This window comes from Sturnus vulgaris, chromosome 16 (assembly GCF_052056855.1).
Source record: "Sturnus vulgaris isolate bStuVul1 chromosome 16, bStuVul1.hap1, whole genome shotgun sequence".
NCBI lineage: Eukaryota > Metazoa > Chordata > Aves > Passeriformes > Sturnidae > Sturnus > Sturnus vulgaris.
Window position 1 is genome coordinate 13452173 of NC_142258.1, and position 25935 is coordinate 13478107.

The window sequence follows — 25935 nt, forward strand, 5'->3', positions numbered from 1 at the left end:
CTTGTTTCCAGCTGCAGATCTGTATCTGGCTGGTTTGGGTTCTCCACAGGGTACATAAAACAGCAGAAGTGAGATTAAGTTACAAAGATAGGCACAGACTACTCAGAACAATTCAACAGTAGCTAAAACGCTACCTCACTGTTTAATCACCACCTTAGCAGTAGTAAACAACTCTGGTTAAAAATGTAGTATTGAAACTAGTGTAATAAAAATAATGGCAGCAGAAAAGGTTCAATACAATTGAACAAGGCACAAATGTTCTGTTTTTCAGAGTCTTCTGAGATAAGGCAAACGATGCCTGCCAAGTGCTAAGGAGACAGTTTAAATTAACCACGGGCAGGGTTAGAAGTGTCATTGGATTAGAGGCTTTGTCCCCTTGGAACTGGCACAGCAAATGCAAAGACATGCCATCTCCAGGGCCTGCTCGAGAAGCCAGTCTTTGCTGTCAGTGGAGCTGTGCATCCAGGTCATATTTCTCGCAGAATTTGTCTGTGAAGGGTATACAAGTGAGGAACTCGCACCACTCGCACTTGATGGGGTAGAAATAGAACAGAATCACCAGTCCTGAGAAGAGTGCAATGAAGATGAGCTGGAAAACTATAATTTGGCATCGTTTCCTATATAGATCAAACTTCCCAAAGCTAATGTAGGGCAGGAAGGCAAAGGAGAGGAAGAAACCACTGATAAATCCTGAAATGTGAGCAAAATTATCGATCCAAGGCAGGAGGCCAAAGGCAAAAAGAAAGAGCACCACAGCCAGCAGCTTGAAGAAGGCCCTCCATGGGCGTGCCAGGATTTGCCAACTCTGGAAGAGCTCCACAAAGAGACAGGCCAGAATTCCAAACTGGGATCCTGCAGGGCCAACCTGCAAAAAAAAAAGCATTACAGATAATGTCAGGCTCATGCAACCTGCCTGGCCTCTGCAATCAGCTCCAGGAATTTGTTACTTCTTACTCAACTCTTGTTCAGTGGTTCTTGGCAAAGAGACTCTACAACTTCATCCATATAATGGGGTGGCATGAGTGAAGGAGCCTGGTTGCATTTAGGATCTAGCTGTGAGGCCAGAATAGTCTAAAGAGGGCAGGCAGATCTGGTTCAAGTTGCCAGAGGGGAGAAGCCCTTGAAGGCAATCTCCTGGCTTCCCCCACCCACCAGTAGTTTTCCTTATGAAAGGAATCCTGCAGGTCCAGCCACGCAGTCTCCCGTGGGCAAGGTGAGCTCTGCTCTTTGCCACTCTCATGTGGAGGGTGTCTGACTCCAGGTACAGCACTTGAATCCGAGCCTGCCTGGGGCCTCTCTCACCCTGTGGCTGGACAATCCCCCGTCTGAGAGGCAGTCTTTCCTGCAGCCAGCCCAGGCCAGTCATTAGGAAAGCCCATGGTACCCCGGAGGATGTTGCTGCTCAGCAGTTAAATGATGGTGTGGTGCCATTTTCCAGCTCCAGGTGCCAAGGCTGCAGTGGCTTGCTCTGGTGGCTCTGCCTCAGCCACAGAGGCACAGGTATGTAGAGAAGAGTTGTGCTCAGGGCAAGTTACCAGGACCCTGGGCTGCAGGAGACCCACCTCTGCTCTGTAGGGTAGAAATATTGCACTGGCAAGGTTCCCAGTGATGCCACTGAGAATGTAGATGATAGAGATGCGGTGCCATCCTGCCAGCTTCTCTAGGTCCCGCAGGATCGTCATTTGGAAACAGACTGAAACCAGACAGTGCAGGATCCTGCCAAGTGCAGAGTACAAGAGCTGAAGCAGCAGCCACTGAAGTCACCCCTGTGCTCGTGCTGTGTCCCCAGCCTTGCTGAGAGTTCCTGCTCTGGCCTTACCCACGCCACTAATCCCTCCCAACAAACACAAATGGGGGGGATAGCAAACCTTGGCAGAGAGCACAGCTCAGCATGCCTGTGTCCCCCAGGAGGGACAGCCACAACCCTCACAGCATCCCCTGGGGCTGAGGGTGCCCCCACCCCGACAGTGGAAGTTTTACACTTCTGCTTACCCAGCGTGGAGGAAAAGCGAGAGCCAGAGGCGGTAGAACTGGTCAGGGACTTCTGGATTTAGGAAAGGAAGGAGCCCACAGACATCATCCATGCAGTGCACCTAGGGCAGAAGTGGGTGTTGAGAGGGGTCCTTTTCCAAGCCCAGGGCACACTGCAGAGATCTCTGGAAGAAGAGCTCCTGTCCCAGTTCTCTGGTGAACCAAGTCCCAAGCCTTGTCTAACACAAATTTACAAGACCTCATCCCTTCCCTGTGGCAGCTTTAAGCCCTCATTTTCCACCCCAGCACCCAGAGCTGAGGCAGCTGCTCACCCACGGAGAAGACTGGATCCTTCTCCCACTGCTTTCACAGTGGTCCTGTGCTGGGCTTTCACAGCTGCCAGCCCAATTCCCAAACTGGCCCCAAAGGGGGACAGGATGCAGTCACCTCTGCCACTCCAGTCAGGATCAGCAGCTTCCCCCAGTCTCAGGGTGGACAGGACACAGGACTCCCACCTACTCTGCAGCACTGCCACTCCAGACCCTGCCAAGCTGCTGAGGGCACCTGGAGGGACAAGGGCAGCCATACAACCCCCAGCCACACCCTTACCTGAGAGCAGAGCGTTGCCTCCTCATGGAAATAGCCCCGCATAAATTCACAATACTCCCGGGAGGTTATTTCACACCTGCAGGAGGTACAAGTCGAACATAAAAAGCACAATGGATCATTCCTGTGCCCTCCCAGGCCACCCTCTCTCCTTTTCTCATCCCATCCATGAGAACTGATGCCTCCAGCTGCCCCTGACGTGCTGAAGTGTCTCAGCAAAGGCACAAACACATTCCTATTTGAGCCCAGTGCCTCTCCACACACCCCTCCTGCTTCTCTCCTCCAGAAAAGCCTCCACAGACCTGCATGCCAGGGCTCCAAGGCATGTCCTAAAGCTGCTGTTTAGAGCTGGGAAGAACCACCAGAGCCTGGGGAAGCTGTGTCTCAGACTGGGGGAGTCTTGTGCCTCTGCAGCTGGCAGAGGGAAAGGGGGGGCTATGTCAAGAGTATTCTGTTCATGACTTTCAGGGACAGAGAAACTCCTTGGGGCAGCACACATTTTTCTCCCTAGCAGGGAAAGCCAAGCCCAAGCACTGGGTTACTAATGAAGCTCAGGGATAACATGAGAAAAACATCATCTTTCTCTTTTGCAAATCCAGAGTGGGTCATTTCCTGGCATCTCCTCTGAGTGCCCGGAGACTGCAGGCTGGAGCCTGTCAAGAACAAACTGGCCATTCCTAAGGAAAAGTGCAGGACTCTGCAGCAGAATTGTTCAATCCCTCCAAACTGGTATCCAAATCCCTCCATACTGCAGGAGCAGTGGAGTGAGATACCCTGCTGTGCCACAGACTCCGGCTGGCTGTTAACTCCTGCTCATCCCAAACTCCTGCTCCATCTGGGAGGCCTGTCACAGCTCTCTGTCCAACTCCCCAGCAGGGCTCTGGGCTGTGTGTGGAAAGGATAAGGAGGGCAAATGGTCTACAACCTGAAAAGGCCCCGTGTCTCACCCCAACACCCAGCCCCTCCACACAGGTAAAAGTCACTACCTTCCTTTGGTCCCAATGCAGCAGGGCCGGCCTGTAATCACACAGTCCATGTGGAGGTGGTTGGTGTAATTCCCAGCACTGTTTTTTGTGCAGATCTGGAAAACAACAACAGGCTGCAGTCAGACAGCCACAGCTTTGCTTGCTGGCTGGGTAAAATCAAAACAGCCCCTTGGGAAGAAGCCAGATCCCAGACACAGCTCCCTCTGACAGCAGGATGGTGCCTGATACTCCATCTGCCTGAGCATCACTTGACACCTCCTCTCCAGCCCCAGGCTGAGTTGGTTTCCAGTTGGTTTCCATCTCCCTGTTACCCTGACAGGATCCAGGGCTCTAGCTGGCACAGGAAAACGTTTGTTGTTGAAGAGCTTTGAGCCCTGGCTGGGCAGAGTGCCTCAGCTGCCCTGAGCTGGTGTTTGTGACAAACAGCAGAAGCTGCAGCAGAGGCCCTGCCTTCCCAGCAGCACAGCTGAGGCTCTGCACACTGGGATGCAAATGCCACAGTGCAGCTGCCATGCAGGCCCCGTGCCTCTGGCCATGCTCACCGGCCACTTGGTGATGTCATCTGGCCACTCGTGGGGCTCCATCGAGGCTGGCTGCTCACACACCCTGCAGCAACAAAGCACATATTAGCCTGAGAAATACCTTTCCCCAGCACCAGGTAGGATTTCCACACTCTGCCTGTGCCCAGGCTGCCATTCCCCAGCTCCCTGTGTTCCTGGATGGTGACACTGACACACTAGACCAGATCAGCCAAGGCCATGCTGGTGAAAGCCTCAGCCTCCTTCCAGCAGAGATCACAAAGGCAGAGAGCACACAGCTGCCCAGCAACAAACTGGATACTTTCCAGGTGGACACACCTCAAGGACAAGAATTCAGCTGGTTTCAGCTCTACATCAGCCCACAGTGACTGTGTGCCAGGGCACACAGCAGCTGGCTGGGCTCCTCAACAGAGGTGTGCTAGGCCCATGACTGCTGCACCCCAAGCAGGGAGTTGTGCAGGAAGCAGGTGAGGAGGGGGAGAGGCTTGAGGAAGATGGCCACAGCTCACAACAGGCCGCTGTTCAGGTGGGCAGCCCACAACAGAGACCAGGGGTGAGCAGAACTATGATCACACTCTGCATCAGCCTTTCCTGCAGTGTAGGGACATCACTACCCCACACCCCTCTAGAGCAGCTGCTGCCTCAACCAGCAACCCACTGGCCTGGGAGTGACTCTACAGCAGCCCTGTCCCCACAAGGATGGCAGCTGGACCAGGCAGGACCTACCTGGGGTCCTGATGACAAACAGAGCCAAACTGCCTCTTGTTTCCTGCCAGCATCGGTGTGCTGGGGTGATGGGGCCACTTCACCCACACGGCCAGCGTGGACTGCAGGACAGAGGAGAGGCGTCACCATGAAGCCCAGGGAAAGAAGCATCAGCAGAAGTGGCCCTTGAGCCTGCAGGGCCGGCAGGAGAAGGGCCATGGCACTCACCGAGCACTCCTCCTCCGAGGTCTGCACACAGCCTGACTTGTCGTTGCGCACGCAGCACGCCGAGTGCTTCTCCTTCTCGCGCTTGGCGCTGATGAAGCTGTGCACCTGCTGGTCCTGCCTCATGCACGGGGAGAACTTGGCCCCCAGGTGGATCAGGGCCTCCTGGCAGAGATGGGAACACTCAGCTCAGCCAAGGGGCAGGCAGTGATTGCCTGGGCAGAGCAGGCTGGGGGCACTGCTAGGGGTACCCCTGTCTGGACTCAAGGGCCAGGGACAAGTCCTGCATGATGAAGCCCAACACACACGATGCACATTCTCCATATTTGCTTTGAAGACAGGTCCAGAACAAAAGTTCAGGGACTTCTTTGCCCATAGCCCCAGAGTGGCCAGCACTATGGCTGGGAAAGTAAACTTTGTGATGTTTCCTCTTAACTTTTGCCTTTCCCAGGGGGAATGGCATCAGGAAAGCTGTCACACACCATACAACTCCTGCATATTTTCTAACCCCGTGCTTCTCTTTGTAGGAACAGGGTGCAAAGCAGGAGAGCAAAGGTCCACCCCAACCTCCAGACACCCCATTCTGCAGGGTAGCTGGGGCTGGGAGCACTGCTGCCTCCTGACAGTGACAGATCCTTGAGCTCCAAGCAGCAGAGGGCTCTGCTCCATGGGGTGGCACAGCTGCAGCACAAAGTCCCCCATCCACCCATCAGGAGTCCCACCAATGGCACTCACTGAGCTGGGGCCAATCCAGAAGTTCTCCTGCTGAACATATTTGACATTTTCATAAACCCCTCTGTTTCGCAAGACCTAAAAGGGGAGAAAGCAAAAGCCCTGTGAGCTCCAGCTCAGCAGGGCAAGCCAGGGACTGGTGACAACAGCCCCCAGGATGAACAGGAATCCCCACAGGCTATGACAAGGGCCCACAGCTCTCTCCAACTGGTTTTTGTGGGATCACATGTAAAACCCCATCAAGATGTGGGCACTTTCATGTTAAGGTTACATTTAAAATGTCTATCTCTGGCTACTTCAATTTTCAAGAAATCCCAGGGCCTGGAGCCCTTGGAGTGGCCTGAGCGTGCACAAAGCTCCACAGAGCTGAGCAGCACAGCAGCAGCCACAGGCAGTGCAGGCCCAGGTGATGGTGGCAGTGCTCTGAAAGCTGCCAGGTACGGAGCTGAGAAGCTCCCCCAGGGCATCTGCATGGAGCAGGGACGTGCCTGTAGAGGTATCTGTACCCCAGGAACCTTTAACAACGTGTGGGAAGGCTACAAACAGCTTCAAGATCAGCTCCCAAATTCAGACAAGTCAGTTTTGCTCCTGGCAGAAGCAAAATCATGCAACTGTTGCAAACACTTAGCTCAAGCCTGAAGTATTTCCCTGCCCTGATTATCTTTGTGGTCTCCACCAGGAGGGGAACAAGCTGTTAAGCAGTGTTGCCAGCAAAGCCACCATGCTTTGTGTCAGATATAATCTGACATGAGGAGCAACGTGGCTGCAGGAGGGAGAGAAGGTGTTGTGGGGGCTCCCAGGGACCCTCCAGGCAGCCCCCCAGGCTGGACAGCCAGCACCCAGCCAAGAAGGCCAGGAGCCAGTGTGCTATGACACAACAGCTGAGGGCTGAAACTCCAGGCATGTCAGGGGGCTTCACTTACTGAATCAACAGTTTCATGTTGTGAGAACCCCACAGGGGCGATGCCATAGATGCACACAGCGAGGATGGTGATGAGAGAATGCACAAAGGTGACCCAGTAAGTGAAGAAGGGCCTGGATGGAGGGAAGGGGAAAGGATCAGAGGCAGAAACACAGGCATATTACATGTGCTAACAAAACAGAGGGGAAGAGCTGCTGTTTTCCCCCAGAAACCTTGCCAAAATCTAGGGTACATGGCCAGGATCACCTAGGAGTGCACAAGACAGGAGGCAATGACCTAAGGTCTTGTTGAACCTGTTTACTCTGCCTTCCCCATTACCCTGGACAACCACTCTTTCCCAAGAAAACATCCATGAGAACACCAAAGCCTGATGCTGAACTGTGCTGTGTGTCTGACATAATGACTCCAGGGGAATAATCAGAAGCAGGGATAGCTGAGCCCTGAGCCACCACAGGACAGTGGTGTTGGCACAGAGACCTGCAGAGATACAGACACACCGTGAGGAGCTGGGTGAGGTCCCAGCACACCGTGACACGAACAGCTGGCTCTGTACTCCAAGGGACAAAGATGGGGGGGCTCAGCAGCACTCCCTCACTCAGCAGCTGTGCTGTGAGCACAGCTCTCACCTGTGGTCATCCATGTCCTCGATCTGCCGTTTGACGTAGCTGTCGATGCGCTTGCGGTAGGTCCTGTTGGTCAGCTTGCCCACCATGCCCAGCCCGTAGGGCCTCTTCTCCTTGGCGAAGAGTTTCCTCACGGGGACGGCGATGCGCTGGCCTCGCTTCTGCGGGCTCACGCTCACCACCTCCTGCCGCAAGCGCACCTTGGGCTGCGCCACGCCCCCGTCCTTCTGCTTCCTCCAGCCTCGCTCCAGGGGGCTGAAATCAAAAGCACGACAGCACTAGGGACCTGCCTTGCCGTGGGCTTTGGTGGCGGCACAGCTTTCTGTCTGTGCCACCCCCTCCGGGCTGATGGCAGACAAGGTGCCCTGAAGTGGGAGCTCTGTTTCAAAGGGTTACACAGAGCCATAAATGAAAGCACAGAAGTGGCAGAAAGCACAGCAAACACGCAGAAAGTGGCACAAAGCAGCTGTGCCAGACTAAGCCCATCACTGAGGAACTCTCGAGGATTTAAAGTGTTTCTGCAACAGGCACCTCGGCAGCCTCAAGCACATTTACTTCCTCCCCTGCTTCAATCCTCTTACTCTACCCTCTGCTATGAAATGGAAGTGGAGTTTAGCCCAGCAGTGGAAATATCTACCTTTAAATGTCATTTCAATGTCTCACTTCGACTGGACTGGAAAACTGGACAAAAGTGAATCCAAGCAGCTTCCCAGACCAAGAAAGCAGCACTGTCACATTCTGCAAGCTGTACCAGCTACCTCTCACAATCTGTCTTCCATTCCCCTCTTATTTGTACCAATGTGTGCATTTTTCAGAATAAAAAAAAAGCAGGCTTTTTTAAAATTAAACAACACAATAAAAATCCCAAGCATCCCAAACTAAAAGAAGACTTTTTTGTCAAAATAGATCTGATGAATATTGCACAGGTTACTAGTGAATAATACCAACTTTGTAAGTCTCCATCATATCCAGATAGTTTTGTATTTCCCTGCTCTTAGACAGCAGTGTGAAGGTCACATCTGCAGCACTCAGACCTGACCAAAAAAATCCAACTACCTCCCATTTCACCCTCCTGATTGCCTGGCACTGCAGCAGGCATGCTCCCAACATGTGCTCTAGCCCAGTGTACTTCCTCTGGCTTCCTAAACGTCCCACTGCACAAAAGACAGTGCTTGTCAGAAGTGCTGAGAGAAAACAGCCAACAATCTTTCTTCTGAAAGATGACTAGAGTATCTGGAGAGATCATGACAGCTCTGAAGTATGGGCAAGCAACAGGATAAGGGAGAATCTGAACCTCTGTAGCCAAAACACTGCTGGAAACTTCAGCTCTTTCCACATTGCACCTTGCAGAAGATGCATTGGAATATCCTAACTTCCCCTTGGAAGTCCTTCTCCAGCAAAAGGTGCAGATTCCACTGCAGCCTGCTCTTGCCCAAGGGGTCAGGTGGTTTCTGTGTGGCAGACGTGCTGCTTCCTGCTATTTCCAGTGCTGGAAATCTCCCCATGCCCAAACAAACACCTCACCACGTGAAAGGACATCCAACTGTGACTCTGGTAACAGCTCTCTGAAGTGTGAAAAAAATGCATTTTTCTCAATAAATAGAACTATTTAAGGAGATTCAAAGGGAGCCAAGAAGACTGAAACCATCTCAGAGGAGTGACAACAAACTCCCACCGTTTGTGCTTCCCCTTATGTTAAACTGAGTCAAGTTCTTGGAAACACTTGAAGGGAAAGTGCCAACACAGCAAGACGGGCTCAGAGCAGCAGAACCACAACAAGGACCTCCCTGTCTGCTCCATGTTCACACCCAGCAGAGCTCTCTGCTGGGGTGAGCTGACTCGGAAGCAACACAGAGCAATTACTCAGTACCAGTTACTCAGGTGGAAAAAATCCAGGCATACAGTACAGCACCACCCACATATTTGTAGGGCTCTCAGCATCAGTGCCACACCTTTCTCTCATTTCAAGTGAGGAATGCAGCCCAGCTCGACACTGTAATGCTTCACCGCTCCTTGGAGCATGATAACAGTTACTGGTGACTGTGGCAATGGCAACAGCTTTCTCACTTTGCCATGCTCTCTATAGCCAAAGGCTGGGCCCTCAGCATCCTCACAGCCGTTTTGAAGTGCCTTTTGGTTCCTCAAGGCGTGATACAATCTCTGAAACACGTTAGTATAAAGCTGCAAGCTGCTGGAGTGACTGCAGAAGTGGCCTCAGAGTCACCTTTCATAGGCATGGGTAGCTGGGGCAGGAGAATTCAGCTGGATTTAAAGAAAACCCATCACTGCACTGCTCTGAGCCCTGCACCAAGCACCCACAGCACTCAGATCTTGGCTTCCTCCATGCAGGAGGCTCCACTGCAAATGAGTTGGATACCCCACGTTAGGCTTTGGCAGCTGCCATGAAGATACTCACAGTAGCAAGTGGCTTCTTTCAAGCTCATTTTTGTCCAAGGCACCTCCTGTGAGATCTGTCTGATCTGGAGGTTTCACCTCAGCATCTTTGATTGCAGCTTCTGATGGTGACTCAAACACTTCATCCGGGTAAGTAGAGAGCTCCTCATGAAGGACTCCTTCCTGGGCAGACAGACAGCAGTCCCATCAGAGGAAGCCAACATGCCATTTGAGACAGCAGCCCTGGCAGAAAGCAGTGCTGCTCTCTGCATCACCCAGTCCTGCCAGAACCAGAGTCCTGCTCTGCCTCTGGGCAGCCCCATGCCAGGCCTGTCCCTCACCCGAGCGAAGAAGGAAGTGTCGAGCTCATCTGGGAAATCCACCGTGTCCTCCTCCAGGAAGCTGGCGGGGGTGAAGCTGCGCCGCTGGGCCCTCCTCAGGGTGCTGTCCTTCACCGAGCGGCCCTGCAGCCAGGGACAGGCATGGAGGCACTGCCAGAGACCTGAACCCCGGCTCACAAACCCACCCCAGCCACTGCACAGCGAGCCCCAGCGCTGAGGTTGGTTCATGCTTGTGGATGGAGCACAGCAGACGTGATGTGTGACACCTTTCTGGTGAGACACACAGCTGTCACCCATGGTGCCCACCTCCAGGCTTGCCATGTGCTCCTCTAACACATATTGTACAACCTGTCTGACCAAACCAGTGATGGACACAGCAAAAAACATCACTGAGCCCGGGGAAGCAGGCACAAGGCAGGAGGAAGAGACTTGTGTAGCAAGAGCCTCAGGTATTTCTGCTCTTCCGTGGCTGCTTACCAGGTGCAGATGGACCACCCAAAGGTCCAGACGGGCTGAACTGGGCCTGCTAGAATGCTCTGAGGCTGCTGGCTGTGGGAATCAAAGTCCCCAGGCCAATAAAGAAAAAGCAAGACCTGCATCAAAACTGAACCACCATCCCTGCTGAAACACAACAGGAGGTGACTTCATTTCCTCCCCTCCAGCACGGCTATCCCCATCCTCTCTGCTGAGCAGCTCCTTCCCCTGCGCCCGTGTCCCAGGGCAGAGCCCTGTCCTGCTGCAGGCAGTACCTTCACCAGGGCAGCGGCCGCTCGGAAGCTCATTTTGGCCACGGACTCGCGCTTGCGGCGCCGCGGGAGGCGGTTGAAGCCCGAGCGGGAGCTGGTGAAGGAGCAGAGGGAGGTGGCCCCGGGTGTGATGGGTGTGTGGGGGATGCTGCAGCCGTCCGTGTCCTCGGCCATCCGGAACGCTCGCCCCCGCGCCAGGGGGTCGATGATCTGCCAAGAGGAGCAGCCCATCAGTCCATCCACCCCCAAACCCTGCCCCTCCCGAGCCTCCTCTCGACACCATGACAGGGGCCTGGCACCTGGGATTGACCAAGAACCAGGCTGCAGGCACCAACAAGCAATTCTACAATAGGGAGATAAGGAAGAGCCTATTGGGCTTTTTTTTTCTGTTCCAGTATCTCATAAGACTCCAAACCTCCTCAAGCCCTTCCTAAGCTCTTGGTTTCCTTGTCTCCCAATGCCAATGAGCTCAACAGTCAGAGAATGTGCTGTCTAAATAAGAGTTTGAGAAATCCCTGAAAACAGAAATGTTCTTTCTTCAGCTAGTTTCCTTCCTGATACTGGACAGCCCATTACTTAAGCAGTTTCCTGTTATCCTGCTGAAACTTTATTGTATATTTACATCTGCTTCCATTAATTAACAGCTGGATAAAGCAGGCAAGCTTCCAGGAGCTGCAAGCCCTTCTTTGGGACTCCTCAGGCCAGCACTCTCACTTATTCCAAACATACGAATCAACATAATGAAAATATTGCCTTCAGCTACAAACCTTGCCTCTGTCCTTACATCATCACAGCTGTGGTTTCCATAAGACTTCTATGCTTTATCCCAAGGTTTTATGAGCTTTTTAATCCACAATTGCACACTCAACAGGGAGCTTAATGGGTTCACACCGACTGACACCACGTTCTGATTTAATGTAGCCCACAGAGAGCTCAATTATATTTCTAAGTCCTCTGTGACCAAAGATTAGGTGCAAGACATTTAACAGAAAAGAGGACAACAAGGTGAAATGTGATTGAAAAATGCACTACATTCCTCTGCCTCAGTGATGCCATCAGGCTGCAGGTCACAGACTGACCTGCTTTGAAAGGAATTGTTTTGCCATTTACCCAGTGGTGCTCACCAAAGCAGTCATCAACCATACCAATTACTGTCTCTGAGTGGAGCAGTGGGAAGAGCTGGATATTGTGGCTAGTTCTGGTGACTGGATGTGCTCATCTGAGCCCTGCCCTCTTGGGTCACACTCAAAGGTAATGGGCAGGAGGTAGCACCAAACTCAGGTGCCCTTTGCAGCCACTCAAAACCACTTCTGAGGACCCATGAGCAGAGCTGTAGCACCATTGATGCAAGAGACACTTCTCAAAGTCCTAAAACATAACCAGGGTTCTATGGGGACAGCAGCTGTGCTACAGCCTGCATTCTGCCTGGAGCAGGGCAAATGTCCCCAGTGATTCCAACCCTGCTATTGCACATTTGGGTCCAACATATTGGCTACTCTGGGTACAACACAGTTCTGTCCTTGCAGAATGGCAGCAGAAAGTCTGAGCTGAGAGCTCCTGGACATGCTGCACACCCCTGATCAGCAGTCACAGCATGACAAACAGGGCTCCGAGCCACCAGCCCAGCTGAGGGATCTCAGCCAACAAGACCATAGAGAGGCAGCTGGAGAGAGCTGCCAAACTGTACCTGAGACCTGAGAAGTGTCTGAGCACAGCCCAGACGTGTCCAAGCAGAGCTCAGCCTGCACACAGGTCACAGCTGCCAGCGTGGTGCAGACACCGAGCAGGGCACTCAGCGATGGCCTTGCCTCTGTCCCAGGTCACTACTCACAGGTCACTACTCACCTTCTGCATGCCCAGCTGGCAAGGTCCCACGTAGAGAGGAGGAGGGGTCTCTGTGCTTGTCAGAGAAATATTGTCCTGACTGGGCAGGTCCATCTCCCGGATGACCTGAGGCTTGAGCTTCCCGTAGCGCAGGCTGCAGTGGCGGAGGCTCTTCCTCTGCCATTTCTGAGTGGCATCGCTGTCTTTGCTCACCCCAAACCAGTCTGCTGTGCCTCTGAAAGATGCCAGCAGGTAAGTGCTAAGAAGAAGGATGTTTGTCTGGACTATGCATGTGAAAAGACAAAGCTCTGGTGGTCACTTCCAGCCCATCCCAATTCAAAGACAGAACTCTTTCTCAGCAGCATCTCGCAGCTTGTCCTCAGCTGGTTTTAGCAACCTGACAGATGCTGGCCAGAAATGTTTGACCATCAATAGCATTCTGTTTCTTAAGACACAAGAAAAATGACAGGAGATATTCACTCTGGGTAAAGGACAGTTTGTTCTGAGTTTTTCTAAAAATAAAGGAAAAGAAATGGTACAGAAATTCAGAAAATAACTTGGTGAAAGGTGGTTTTTTACTTTAAAAACTGTCTATTGCAAACACTTACCATCTTCAGGTCAGCTCTAGGTCCCCATTGTGAGACTGCACTGTTTCACAGCTCTGTAACTTCTCCCAAAAGCCACCAGAAATCCCTCTTCTCTCCCAGCCTCCCCTCCATACTCCCAGAATCTCCCTGACTTCTCCATCTCATGCTGCAGGATTTCTAACCTCCTCAAGGGGAGCATTAACAGCAAAACTTGCTGCAGTTCTGGTCTCTGCAAAGGCAGACACACACAGTTCTAAGCTGCTGGTTGCAGAAGCAGGAGCACAAGGTGCAGCCACGAGGCAGGTTTGCTGCCAAGTGGCTGCTGCCACAGAAGAGCAGTGGATCAGAAGCAAAATCTCAAGGAAGGCAGGGAGGCATCAGGATAATTCAGACTAAAGCCCATTTCAAATACTGCAGGACAGCTGGTACCCTAAACTTGCAGGGGTCATGGCAGCCCTGCCAAGCATTTCCCACCATGGCTAATCCATCCTCAGGAGATGACAAGCTGCCTCAGGTACTGAAACCTGAAAGTCTTTCCAAGCCAAACCCAAACCCTTGGCCTCAGCCCCTCTGCTCAGGGGCAGAATCTCCAGTTGCTGAGAAGCAAGACCTCACAGATCACCAAGTAAGCATTAAAATACACACTGGAGTAAAGGCTGGGATAAATCTAGATTTGGGCCACACAGGGGAACTGAGACAGTGTGCTGGAGACAGGAAACCAATCCTGTAGTTTTGCATCCTTCCAAGCAAAAACCCCATCAACCAATAGGTGAAGATGCTCTGCCATCATGTCAAAAGGTGTGTTTGAAATCCACAGCCTTGCTGGCTAAAACCTTCCATATGCAACCACCACACATTTTCCTCAGCTGTTCCCTCCCTGTTCTCACAATGATGCAGAACAGACTCTGCAGAGGTCATGTGGGCCATTGCTGGAATTCACCTGACCTCACTGAGCCAAATGCCACCAGCAAGTCAACGTGGCAGCCCTTGGAGATGGGGCTATGTGAAAATCTTGGGGCACCTCTCTGCTCCCACAGACCCACATCTCCTTCAAGCAATCTTCCTCTCCACCCAGAGCAAAGGCCCAGGGCCAGCCTCTGCCCTGACAGACTCACCAAGCCCATAGCACAGAGGTCAAGTTGCCTGCTGCTCTGGCACAACACACACCAGAGAACAGTCTGATAACTCAGAGGGCTCCCCACAGACTGTAACCAGTATTTCCACTGCAAGGTGACCTTGGGTGACAAGCCCATATGGGCCCTCAAAGGGAGAGGGGCTGAGGATCATTTGGGCCCACATGAGACTGCTGAGGAACAGCACCACCAGGGTCTCAGAGCTCTCCAAAACTGTGCTCCCAGTAATCTGGAAGGACAAGCGCCACCACAGCTGTTGGCACTGTGAGGAACACTCTAGAACTGCCAGAGACCATTGCTGGGCCAGGGCCAGGGTGAAGAGCTGTTCCACTCCCTGATCAGAGCCAAAATAGTCCACTAAGGACTTTAGGGCATCTGGAGCACCCTGGGAAGATGCTGAATGCCTCTGTTCAGCTGGGGAACTCCATCACATCCTACAGAGTCCCCAGGGAACTGTAGTAACCAACATCAGAGTCAGCTGTCACTCTTCTGTCACGACGAGCCAAGCAGCCCTGAAAGCCCAAGGCCAAACACAAGCAGCTCCAAAGGTGGTCACAGTGCCAGAGTGGCAGCTGGCCAAGGGCAGCAGTGAGGATGGCAGGACAGGAATACAGGACATTAGGTCCAGTCCCTGCCATGCACTAAGTCACAATGTCTGATTTCAAAGTTTCCTGAGCTCTAGATTTGGGGTGACAGTCTATGGGCTGTTGTGCCCCGGACTCTTGGAGTGGCCCATCTCCTTGGTGCTAAGTAAAGCAAGACCTCCACCTCAAAAAGAAGATAGTCATATTTGCATTAGAAAAAGCCATGATGTCAACAGGGAAAGAGTGGATGCTGTATTCCATTCACCAGCTCTGAGCCCTTCTGGACCAACAATGCTGTAATTGTCACTACTGTAAAGGGAACATATAGAGGCAAGGCATCCCTTTCCATTCCTGCTTCCTCTCCTTCCCCTCCTGCCCCAAGAAGGCTTTGGGGCCAACATATGCTGCACTGCTGCCAGCAAAGGCAAGCTGGGCTAAGGCTGCCCTGGGGAGATATTCCAGCTATGGTGAACACCAGGAGGTTGACAGCTTGTTAGGAAAGGCAGGAGGGAGTGAGGCTGGCGGGTGGACAGCTTGTTAGTCCATGCTACTTATTGACAGCTGCCTACATATTTAGTAGGAGTGACAATTGTTTTTTGTTAGAGGCACACATGAACTTTCTCACTCTGCCTGTCTGTAGGCCTCATGGACAGTCCTGGGAAGGCAATGTGATCTGAGCAACAGCCAGACTCTGTGCAGTTCACAACAGCCCTGGCACACACATGCAGGGTGGGTTTCACACTCAGTGCTACCAGTACCTGAAAAACGATCGGGGCAGGGACTGCCGCTTTCTCAGGGAGCTCCTGCCCCCCCGGTGCCCACGAGCAGGCAGGGTCTGACTCCTCTGAAACCGAACCTGCCTGCTGCAAAGAAAACAGAGCTGAGGGGAAGGAACCTCCAGGGCTGTGGAGGGGAGCAGCCACTGCATCTCCTTCCAGAGCCCCACGGGCAGCAGTTGTGACAGTGGCCTCCAGCTGAGAGCACAGCCTAAGAGAAACAACCAGGCTCAAGTCACACAGCAGCATCTTTGAACCCAGGAGGCTGCTGAATCCTCTTGGTGCACCTGTGACGTGTCTCATATTGCTCTTGAAGGTACCAGGAGTACTGCCATCCCCCTCAGCTCCCCCTGTAAGACCTGCTTCTCCAGCCCAGACACTCAGCTACAGATTCCACAGCTGGCTTTGGACACCAGCGTGAAACCACGGAGGTGTCAGCAGGCTGAGATATGATCTGCTCAGAGACAGGTGACTGGTGCCCTGACGGGATCCTGCCCAGTGCACAAGTCTATCTGTGCCACATCTGCTGCCTTGCATGGACATCTCAAACACCCTGAGAGACTGGGAATGGTGTTAGATGTTTCATATGAATCACTCCCATGCCTTGCTCTGGACTACACAGGCTTGACTTTATGTTTACATTTGATCTTGTGTCCTCCAGGGAAGATGGTATGGAGTCCTGCTGCAGTTTCTCATTCTGTGCATTCTGAGGGTTGTGTTAAGCAGAAAACTTGGCAGTCAGCCTTTCTGAACTCACAAAACAAATCCCAAGACACAATTTAGGGATGTATGGTCTGCATTCTCCACTGCATCCCTAGCTCTGCTAAACGGAAAACAGGGGTGCTTTCCAGTTCCCTGGCCTTGTTTCTGATCCACTCATTTAATGCTTTTATTGCTAGTGTTGTGTCATATGTACACCTCCTGCAGTTCTGCTCCCTGTAAAGTCCTTCCCAAAGTAAATTTGTCACACCAGCACCAAAGCAGTTCACAGTTCCTCACTCCCCTACACACAAACTGCATGTCGTGAGGACTTCTGGGGAAGGTTACCCTGGCCCTTCTACCCAGTGCTTCTTGTCAGGGCCTCCACAGCACCCTCCCAGGATATCCCCTCATCCTTGACGTGCTCTTGCCTAGCTGTCCTGGCAAGGAACACATCAAGAGCAGGGAGGCAAGGGAAGAGACAGTGTATGTGTGCAAGGACAGCCTCAGCAGGCACAGAAGCTGCCCACAGCCCTGAAAGAGCAGATGCTGCTTCACGGGCTCAGCTCTCCCAACCTCACAAGAAGCAGGATCAGAGTGGGCTGATGCAGGAGAGCTTCACCACCAAGGCAGCTGGGGAACGTCTGAGGCAAAGGAAAACAGTGTGTGGGAGACATCCCAGAACTGGAAAGCTGCTCCTTTGTGAGTGGGCGAAGCCTGGCTGGCTGAAAGTAGCCCTGACCCACGGAGCTCCAGGGATGCTCCTGGGATCCAGGCAGGCCTGACAGGCTGCCAGAGACAGAAGCTGGGAGAGCCACTCCCTCTGGGCAAATTGGGATAAGGTTTTGCCATGCTGAGGGAAAGAGCATCCAGCTCTGTGTGGCCATGTCTCAAGAGACTCCTAATGACAACCCTTTGTAGGAGTGGGACACAGAACCAGAGCACCCTCTTCCTGCTCCCCACCACCCCTCAGAACCATCTCAATGAGTCAGGGCTAGGAGCCAAGGTGCTGAGAGCCCTGCACTGCTCCAATGGGCTTCTGCCTCCCCCAGCAACCATGTGCTCTCAGACACTGCACCAAAGCACACCCAGCACACCCCATCTACAGTCACAGCTAAACATCAGGGCCTGACACGTCCTGTTACTGAGAAACAGGGGCATGGGGGCACCCAAAATCTGTCTGTAAGTGGCAAACACCATTCATTATCCTGGTCACCAGCATCTTCCCCCCAGGACTTGTCTCCTCATGTACTCCAGACAGGCTATAGAGCACCACTGTGCTTCTATATTGGGGACCAACCTGCACCCACCCTTCCACACCCTCACGAGGTAATGAGGGAATCAACCCAACCCTGCTGCGACAGGCAACGGGGTGAGCAGAGAATCGCGACGGCAGTGCAGCAGGCTCCAGGAGCTCCGTGCCTCACCTCTTGATGGTCTGGGTGATGGAGGTCTGTCGCTGCAGCACGGCTCTCCGGGCGGGGTCGTGGGGCAGGGACGGCACCCGGCTGTTGTCGGCCGGCATGCTCACACTGCGCAGGAACGCCTGGCGCCGCGTGGGCTGCGAGGGGAGCAGCACAGAGTCAGAGCTCTGCCAGGGAGCACGGCAGCAATCCAACATCAGCTCCTGCCACACATCCTCCTGCCTCTGTCTACCCAGACCACACTCTCCTAGACCACTCCACAAGGTCAAGAGAAGCACAGTCAGTGGGATTTGCTTCTTAAGTGGCTCTGGATCTGCACTAAAAGCCTGTGAGAGCTGTGGGTGGGTCTGCCTGGTGCAGCCTAAGCAAGCCTTTCCCAGCTTTCTTCATAGCCTAATTGCCTGGGCACACTCACAGGTCTTGACTAAATGTCATCTACCAAGTGTGACACAACTCACCAGGCTGCTCTCAGCTCACACAACGGCCTCCCCCGGGCTGCTCAGCATTACATTTTTATCAGCTCAGCAGACACCATCTCCCATTTGTGCAGGGCAGGCTGAGCAGACTGCCCCTCTGGCAAGTGAAGCTCTGATCGATCCACTGGCCAGACACTGTCTGCCTCAAGAATACTTCAGCCTCTCTAGCCCAGAAAGCTAACAATTTCCACTTACAATTTTCCACTAACAGTTTTGATATATTTTATGTAAAAACAGATACTTAGGTTGTAAGACAGAGGAGCACACAAAGCACTCTTATCCTGACAGCCTGGGCTGTGCACACAAGACCCCAGAGAACATCACCTCCACCAGCTTCCATCATAAGCACAGAGTGTCTCTCCAGGTGCCCAACTGGATTTAGAGATTTCAGATAAGGGAAGATGCATCAAAGCCTTAAATAATTGATTCAGGTTTCAACCTGCACTGGTAAAACCCTGAATTCCACTTCTAATCCCTACAGACTGACCTCAAAACTCTTTCCTTCCAAGGGAAGACCAGAACCAAGATTTATCTGCCAGGAGCTGTCACACAAGTGAAGTGCATTTGAGTCCCTGGATCACAGAGTGCTGAAGAGGACAGTTCTTGCTGTTCCAAGTGCAATAGAAGTTCCCTCTTAAGACAAGCCTGTCCTCAGCCCCCTCCAGGGAAGCTGTATAACCTTCCATCCCTCTAATGACTAAACCTTTTTTCATGTAAGTGACTGAACCCAGGCCCTGTACACACCCATGGAGCTGGGCAGCAAAAACCCTCTGGCTCTGCCTTTGGTGCACAAAGTCTCTGCTCCTGCAGCAAGGCCACAAAAGCAGCCAGCATTCATACCCAGGTCTCACCCCTACAGCAGTTTTTAAAACCTTGTAGCAGGTATTCCTGATATTCTTCCTATTGCCAACATAAATAAGGGTGTTTTACTCTCAGGCTTTGCACAGCTCCTATTAACCTATCACCTCATCTCTACTTCAGCACTCCTCAGTGTCATGTATTTTTCATCCCACATGGTCCTCTTATGTTCCTCATGCTGCTAACAGCTTTGTGTTGCCAGTAACTGTTCTTTGCTGTTACTGATGAAAGTCTGTCATTATCTTGGCTATTCATAAGTCAGATTCATACGCTGCTCATTTCAGAAGAGGCTCCAGCATTTCCAGGCTCATGTTTGTCTGGGAGACCTTCAGTCCTCCAGTCCTCTTAAGAAATGCCTGTTTGAATACCTCACTCTCATATCCCAGCCAAGACACTTTTCACAATGCCCACATCCAAACAGTCACATCCACTGATGTGAGCACATCAGCCACCCACCCTCATCCCTCCCACATCCCCTTCAAGGGAGTTAATTACTGCTCATAAATTTACTCAAAGGCTCTGCCCCTTCTTATGTGGCCTTGTGACCTGCCATCACACGCCGCCTTTCCCTCAGCCTGGACTGACAGGGACCCCAGGCACAGGGATGCTCCCAGCACGTCCCTCCCCAGCTCCACAGACCCTCCCTCCTCCCCAGCCCCTGTACCTGCACAAGCTGGGGGGGCTCTTCTGGCACGGGCAGGGGCACTGGCACCGGGATGTCCAGTTTTAACCATGGTGGCTTCTTGCGCTGTAAACTGCTCGTGCTGTCGTGTCGCGCCTCCGACATCGTCCCACGCTTGTCCTCAGGCCTAGGAGAGGGGAGACACCAGAGTCAGGAGGGAACCTGGCTCATCCCTCACAGGGTGAGCCGAGACTTCTCGTCCCAGCTGTGACTGACGGGCCCCAAGCCCCACGTGGGATGAATTCCCCAAGTGCCTCGGGAGGGCTCGGGGGTCACGGCTTGTGCCCACACTGCTCACCCAGCACCTGACACTCAGAGGACACAGAACCTCGAGCCAGATACAGACACGGCACTCACAAGTTTGAGTCGCCCCCCATGAAGATTTTTGCTGAGACTACTGTGAGATCCAGATTCCTTAAGAATAAGCCATGAATTAAATCTTAATGAGATCTGGATCCAGACCAACCAGCTAAGTAACTGCAGTATCAAAAGCCACTGACCTCCCTCTAAAACTGGCTTGTTACTCACAGACAACCCTTTCTGCCACCCAAAGCCAAGCACCACACTTTCCAACCCACCTATCACTTAGCAATTAACAAGTAGCCATTTCTCATCGCTGTTTCTAATCTCTTTTAAATGCAGTGATTTTCTAGAAACACAACACAGTGCACAGAGCAATACCAGTATAGCATGAACATTAGAGAACTGGCACTAATCCTGAACTAAGAGTGGTTTTCATACATAAATAATAATGATATGGTATTTAAATAAAAACCACTGCGTAACCAAAATGCTGCAGTGAGCAGAGTGACTCGCTGTCATCTTGCCCACTCTGCTGCAGTTTTGCCCTCTTGCTTGGGACCACAGGAGTCTTTCAGGCTGGCAGAGCACCCACTTCACCGTGCACGCTCAAAGAAACAATTCAGAAAGCAGATTTCACTGCAGGCAGATCAGCTCAGATACCTCCACAGGTACTTTCCAACCTAATTTATGCTACAAGTTTGTATTTCTTCCTCTCCTATCACACACACAACTTCAAGTGAACAGTGGGAAGCATGTGTGCTGAATGGGACAACAGATTCCATTCCCTCCTGGCTCTCTCCCTGCATGGCCCTAGCCTGGCCTATTGCCCTTAGCCATAGGGGACAAAAATAATCAAATGTCCCAGCCTCTTCACCACAGTGGACAGATGGAATAAGCAACCAGTTAAATCAGCAGGCACACGTGCTTTGACAGAGAGGAGGAGAAAAACTCTGTAGGAATTAAAACTTAGTGCTCTTACAGCGTTAACACAGCCCATTTATTTTAAATGCAGAGTGAGTTTGTCAGAATTCTTCCTTGAGAGAGGCCAAGTCCTAGGCCAGGACTAGAGGCAGAGAGATCTCCACCCTCAGAGACATTTGGCACGTAACAAAACAAGGCCCTGAGCTGCCTGAATTAACCCAGCCTCGCAGTGGCTGAGCCAGTCAACCTGCACGGGTACCTCCCAACCTAAATTAGGCACTGGTTCTCAAACGTGCGCTGCCTTGCAGGGCATTTCCACCAGATTCCCACAGCTCCCCGCAGCTGCTCTGCAAAGGGAACTGCACACACCACTGCAAAGGAGACAAGGCAGGGGGGCAGGTGGGGGGGAAATGGGTCAGCAACAGGGAGTGGGGGATGATGTGGAATGGGTTAGCAGAGAATCTCATCTAAAAGGAGCTGAAGGCCAGCTGCTGGCTCAGTCGCGCGAGCTGGGCCGGCTGCCAGGAGCGCTGTGCTCAGCTGAGCCGGAACGACAGAAAGGGAGGACTCAGCTGTAGGTGGATGAAGGTTGGGTTTCAGCAAATACCACAGGCCCCCAAAAGTCTGGGAATTCATGACCTAGCCTGTACAGACATGCCCTTCATACATGCACCACAGTCCTGTTGCACAGATGCAGTGCTGTGCATGAGAGGGACACAAATCCTTCCTTCCCTCCCACCGAGCTGCAGGGGTGGCTTCCTACAAGATAAGAACAGTGAGAGTATTAGGGGAACTCCTGCCTGTGCTTGGTATGAGTAAATCTGCTATGATACACGATTTACTGAAAGATATTGCAAATTTGTCTTCATGGAGAGGTCAGAAATCAAAGCAGATTTCTCATACCCGAAATACTCCAGCAAAGAGCTTCAGCATTCACCCCTGAGGATCACAAACACGACATCTCCTTGAGGTGCCCGAATCAGAGACCAACCAAGAGAGACAGAGCCACCACTTTGGCATGACCAAACACAATCTATTTCACAAAACTCAAGAGCCTCCTTCCTGTGCCTTCAAGGGCAAATTCAGAGCCTCTGAAGTAGCAACTCTGCCTTTTCCAGCATCTCACCACGGAGCCAGCATCACTCAACATCCTTCCTGTCTACCTACAGAGCTGCCTTTGTGAGCAGGAGCTCTGGGTGTAAAGAATACAAACGTGTAGGATTTGCAGCTTTATCAATCAGTGAGGCCAAGCCAGGAAGGCAGAGGATGAATCACCCCTGTATTGCCTGAAAGTTGCTGCAATAATGTGAAACCCTGTGAAAGACTTCCGATTAAATCTGTTTTGAGTTTCCCCTCCTAAATTGCCACAGACCACAGACAGTGATGTCCACGTGTCTTCACTGGCTTCCCTGCCACCCTTGCAGCCTAGCACATGGGATGTCCAGGGTGTACACACCAGCCAAGGAGGACGACAGGGCATGCATGCACAGGGGTTAAGTCTGTGGCCTTACAATTACCCCCAAACTTGACCCAACTTTGTACTTTAGGCAAGGTGAAGATCTCAAAATGAAATTCACATTTTGACAGAGCAATGGATTGCTCTGCTTTCTCCCTGCTTCAGCAGTTAAAGAGTTCTTTAAATAGCAAGGCATAAAAATGCCAGTTCAACCTTCTTTACTCACTAACAGGTTCACTTCCCAGTAAAAGAGTGCAGTGAATGCAGAGCTGTTCAGCATTCCCAACTCCCTGTGTGCATTTCGAGTGGCCAAAAATAAACCTTACAAACACCTAAGACTGGTTCAGGCCCTGCCAGGGCAAGCACTGTGAATGCTGTATGAATAATCAGCCACAACACAGGTCAGGCAACTGCCTCTGCCCCAGGCACAAAAAGGCCTGGGGTATGGTCACGAGAGACAGGTCTGCAGGGGTTAACGGGGAGCCTGAATGTGGATGCAGCTGAATATAGATATATAGACTGTCTATATATATATATACACACAGATATATGGACTGGATAAACATCAGTGCATAGCTGTGTGCACAGATGTACAGCAGCGTGGTCCAAGAGACTTTGCATGGCAGGTAACACCCCTTATTACCTGGCCCTCACTCCAAGTGCTGCTAATTTCTGTCTCAGCACTGCAGTCAAAGCACTTCACACTGACCCCTTGGTTACTTTTAGGGGTCAGTGTTTGTCCATGTATTTCATCAGGCCAGTGGGCTTTGTTTCAAAGTTGACTGCATTGATACATATTTTGTTTGAATGGTCCCATACCATCAATCCCAATTTCTCAGTACTGTCAAGAGGCCACCAGCAGCAGCAGGATGGGAACACACAGAGCACAGCCATGTAGGGTCAGGCTCAGTGTCCCTCTAAAGCCAGGACCTCATTTCCAACTGAGGATGCCTGGCACGGGGTAGGAGTACAGGATCACCCACAGTCCTATCCCCCAGGACAGAGCCATGGCACCTGCAATGAATAACTCACAGGCTCCTTGTGCCACAAATATCCTTGCATGTAACAGCTCTGTATCCACCTCCATATCCATCCAATGGGTATTATTCCAAATTTATCCAGCTCATGTTTTTAATCCAAGCAAACTTCTAGTATTCATAACTGCACATGACAGAGCTCCAGAGATGAAACACGTGCTGTGTGACAAGTCTGCTCCAGCTCATCTGCAAACCTGCCATTCACCTGTTGTTCTGTAATTCTTGGACTAGAAGAGTGATCAGCTTTTCTCTATCCTCTTTCTCCATGCAAGTCCTGACTCTACAGATCTCTTCCATGCTCTTCCTACCATCCCCTTTTCCCACACCCACATCCAGAAGCTCAGTTCTCATACAGGGGTTGTTTCAGACCTCTTGCCTGTGCTTGCTTAGTTTGGACTCTGTTCCACCAGCATCACAAAACTCACGAATATGCAAATACAAGGCTGAATGAGAGGTATTTGCAAATCCAGCTCCTTCTAACTGATCAGCTGGTAGCAGCATAAAAATTATTAATAATGTCCATTTCAATTAAAATAAACAAAAGAATAAACATATGAGTAGTTTGGGAAATTCATCTTCAAAAGGTCTGTGCCAAAGCAAGGTCACAGAACTAGAATGAAAGGCAAATCCACTGTGCTGTGGGTCAGGCTAAGAAAGGGAGGCACAAAGTTGGCACATGATCAAGGAAAGCTGATTAGTGAAATCTACTGACCCAAAGAGCGAAGGAAAAGCTTTGTCCAGAAGCCTAAGCATGTTCCTAAAACTGACAGGCATCCTAAATACATTCAGAAGCTCGCACAGTCATTTCAAAGAAAGACCATCCTTCCATTTAAACAGACAACTGAAGTTTTGTTGATTTCTTTTCTTTCAAAATCTCCATTTTACCAGCATTCCCATTTAAAATAAAGCTGTTTTTTTTCCCCCAAGAAACATTCCAAACAAAAACCAAACCAAAACAAAACCCCAGCTTCATTCAACACTACCACACAAACAAACAGCATCTGCTTTTTCCAACACCACTGCTGCTCTCCAGCACAGTGTGTGCATGTTCCTGCAGACACCCCCAGGAGGTAACAGACACCGGGGTTATTCCACTGCAATCCGATCACCACGTTCCAGTGGTCAGACTCCAGCTGTTTTCCTAATCCCATCACTGCAACAATTTACAGTGCCTGCTACACAAACGTACCGTGTACCTGAAGGGGTCTGTGCATGCAGCTGTTCTGGCTGAGGCACAGGAATCCAGGTGGACACAGCAAAGAAACTGGGATCCTCAATGTGTTCTGCAGAGAGGACCAGCCAGAGGAGCCAGCTCCTGGCTGTGCCTCTCTCTCCAGGAGGATTGCTGCTGGCACAGCAGGGAAAAGGCAGGAAATCCAAGGAGAAGAGGAGCAGTGGGGTTTCAGCATCGTGGCTGCCAATAAAACCATCTAGCATGGATCAGACCCAAGGAGTTACAAACAATATCCCAAACAGCAGGAGTGAGCCAGCCCTTTGAGACAGGCCAGATGGAGGGGCTGAGGGCAGGCAGGGATGGGGAAGGTGGGACAGGCCTGTGGCCCTGCACTCTCCTAATAGGGGAAAACTGTTAAGAGCACAGCAACACTCAAGCTTTGGCTGAGACCACCATCACCACTGCCCATCCTGGGAAATGAAACAAGGCCATCAGCACTGCCCAGGGCCCTCTCCTGCTCTCCCAAGGCTGGCTGCTGAGCTGGGAAATGCTGCAGGGCTTCACAGACCTGCAGGCTGCCACAGCAGAGGCTGGGTGTGAGCAGTCCCAGCAGCTCTGAGCACAGGGCTGGCAGGGCTGTGCAGACACACTGCCCTTTGAGCCCTGCCCTGCAGGGGGCTGGCAGCACTGCCATTCCCACACACACCCCACTCACTGTCCCTCTCACTGCTCTCTGCCATGCACAAGCTCTGCCTGAGTGCTGCTAGAGGCTGATGCTGCTTCCAAGAGCCTGCACCAAATCACACAAGGAACAGTTCCCCAGGGCTGGCTTCTGCTTACAAGCAAACCCATCTGCCAGCAGCTGCTGCCCAGGGAACAGGCTTGCCTTACTCCACTGAGCCACTACAAGGTGTTTTACCAGCATAAACTAACCCTGGTAAATTATTTCCTGTTGTTCTGGCATCCTGAAGAGGCTCAGACAATTTCAGATAAGCCCTGTGCAAGCCAGAGGGGAAGGATAGGACCAGCCTGTTCATGCTGATGGCTCAGCATGATGGCAGCTCAGGTGAGGCATCAAATACAGGCCAAGCTGTTGTCCTCTGCTTGTGTGAAATTGCCCTACTCCATCCCCACAGGGATCTCACCATGAACCACTTAATTGAATTAGCTGAGAAACACCAACCAAAACTGCCTGGTTTGGAAGAGGCTAG

At 51.8% G+C, this 25935-nt stretch overlaps 1 protein-coding gene across 2 annotated transcripts in view; it reads right to left on the bottom strand.

Annotated features, from left to right (window-relative positions):
• Positions 1 to 106: 106 nt before the first annotated feature.
• The window catches only part of RHBDF1 (rhomboid 5 homolog 1), a 33889-nt gene continuing 8060 nt past the window's right edge, over positions 107 to 25935 (bottom strand). The window contains exons 2-19 of one of the 2 annotated variants that reach the window (XM_088174533.1): positions 19816 to 19960; positions 17821 to 17954; positions 15677 to 15781; positions 12636 to 12849; positions 10794 to 11000; positions 10045 to 10167; positions 9726 to 9886; positions 7313 to 7564; positions 6688 to 6799; positions 5768 to 5842; positions 5036 to 5197; positions 4829 to 4929; positions 4106 to 4169; positions 3564 to 3658; positions 2581 to 2656; positions 1993 to 2093; positions 1563 to 1716; positions 107 to 865 (exon numbers count right to left, since the gene is read on the bottom strand). In XM_088174533.1, coding sequence (XP_088030659.1) covers positions 446 to 865; positions 1563 to 1716; positions 1993 to 2093; positions 2581 to 2656; positions 3564 to 3658; positions 4106 to 4169; positions 4829 to 4929; positions 5036 to 5197; positions 5768 to 5842; positions 6688 to 6799; positions 7313 to 7564; positions 9726 to 9886; positions 10045 to 10167; positions 10794 to 11000; positions 12636 to 12849; positions 15677 to 15781; positions 17821 to 17954; positions 19816 to 19938 — 2679 coding nt within the window. In that variant the 5' untranslated portion in view covers positions 19939 to 19960 and the 3' untranslated portion in view covers positions 107 to 445. The remainder of the gene's footprint in view (positions 866 to 1562; positions 1717 to 1992; positions 2094 to 2580; positions 2657 to 3563; positions 3659 to 4105; positions 4170 to 4828; positions 4930 to 5035; positions 5198 to 5767; positions 5843 to 6687; positions 6800 to 7312; positions 7565 to 9725; positions 9887 to 10044; positions 10168 to 10793; positions 11001 to 12635; positions 12850 to 15676; positions 15782 to 17820; positions 17955 to 19815; positions 19961 to 25935) is intronic. The other variant, XM_014890934.2, reaches the window with a different exon arrangement.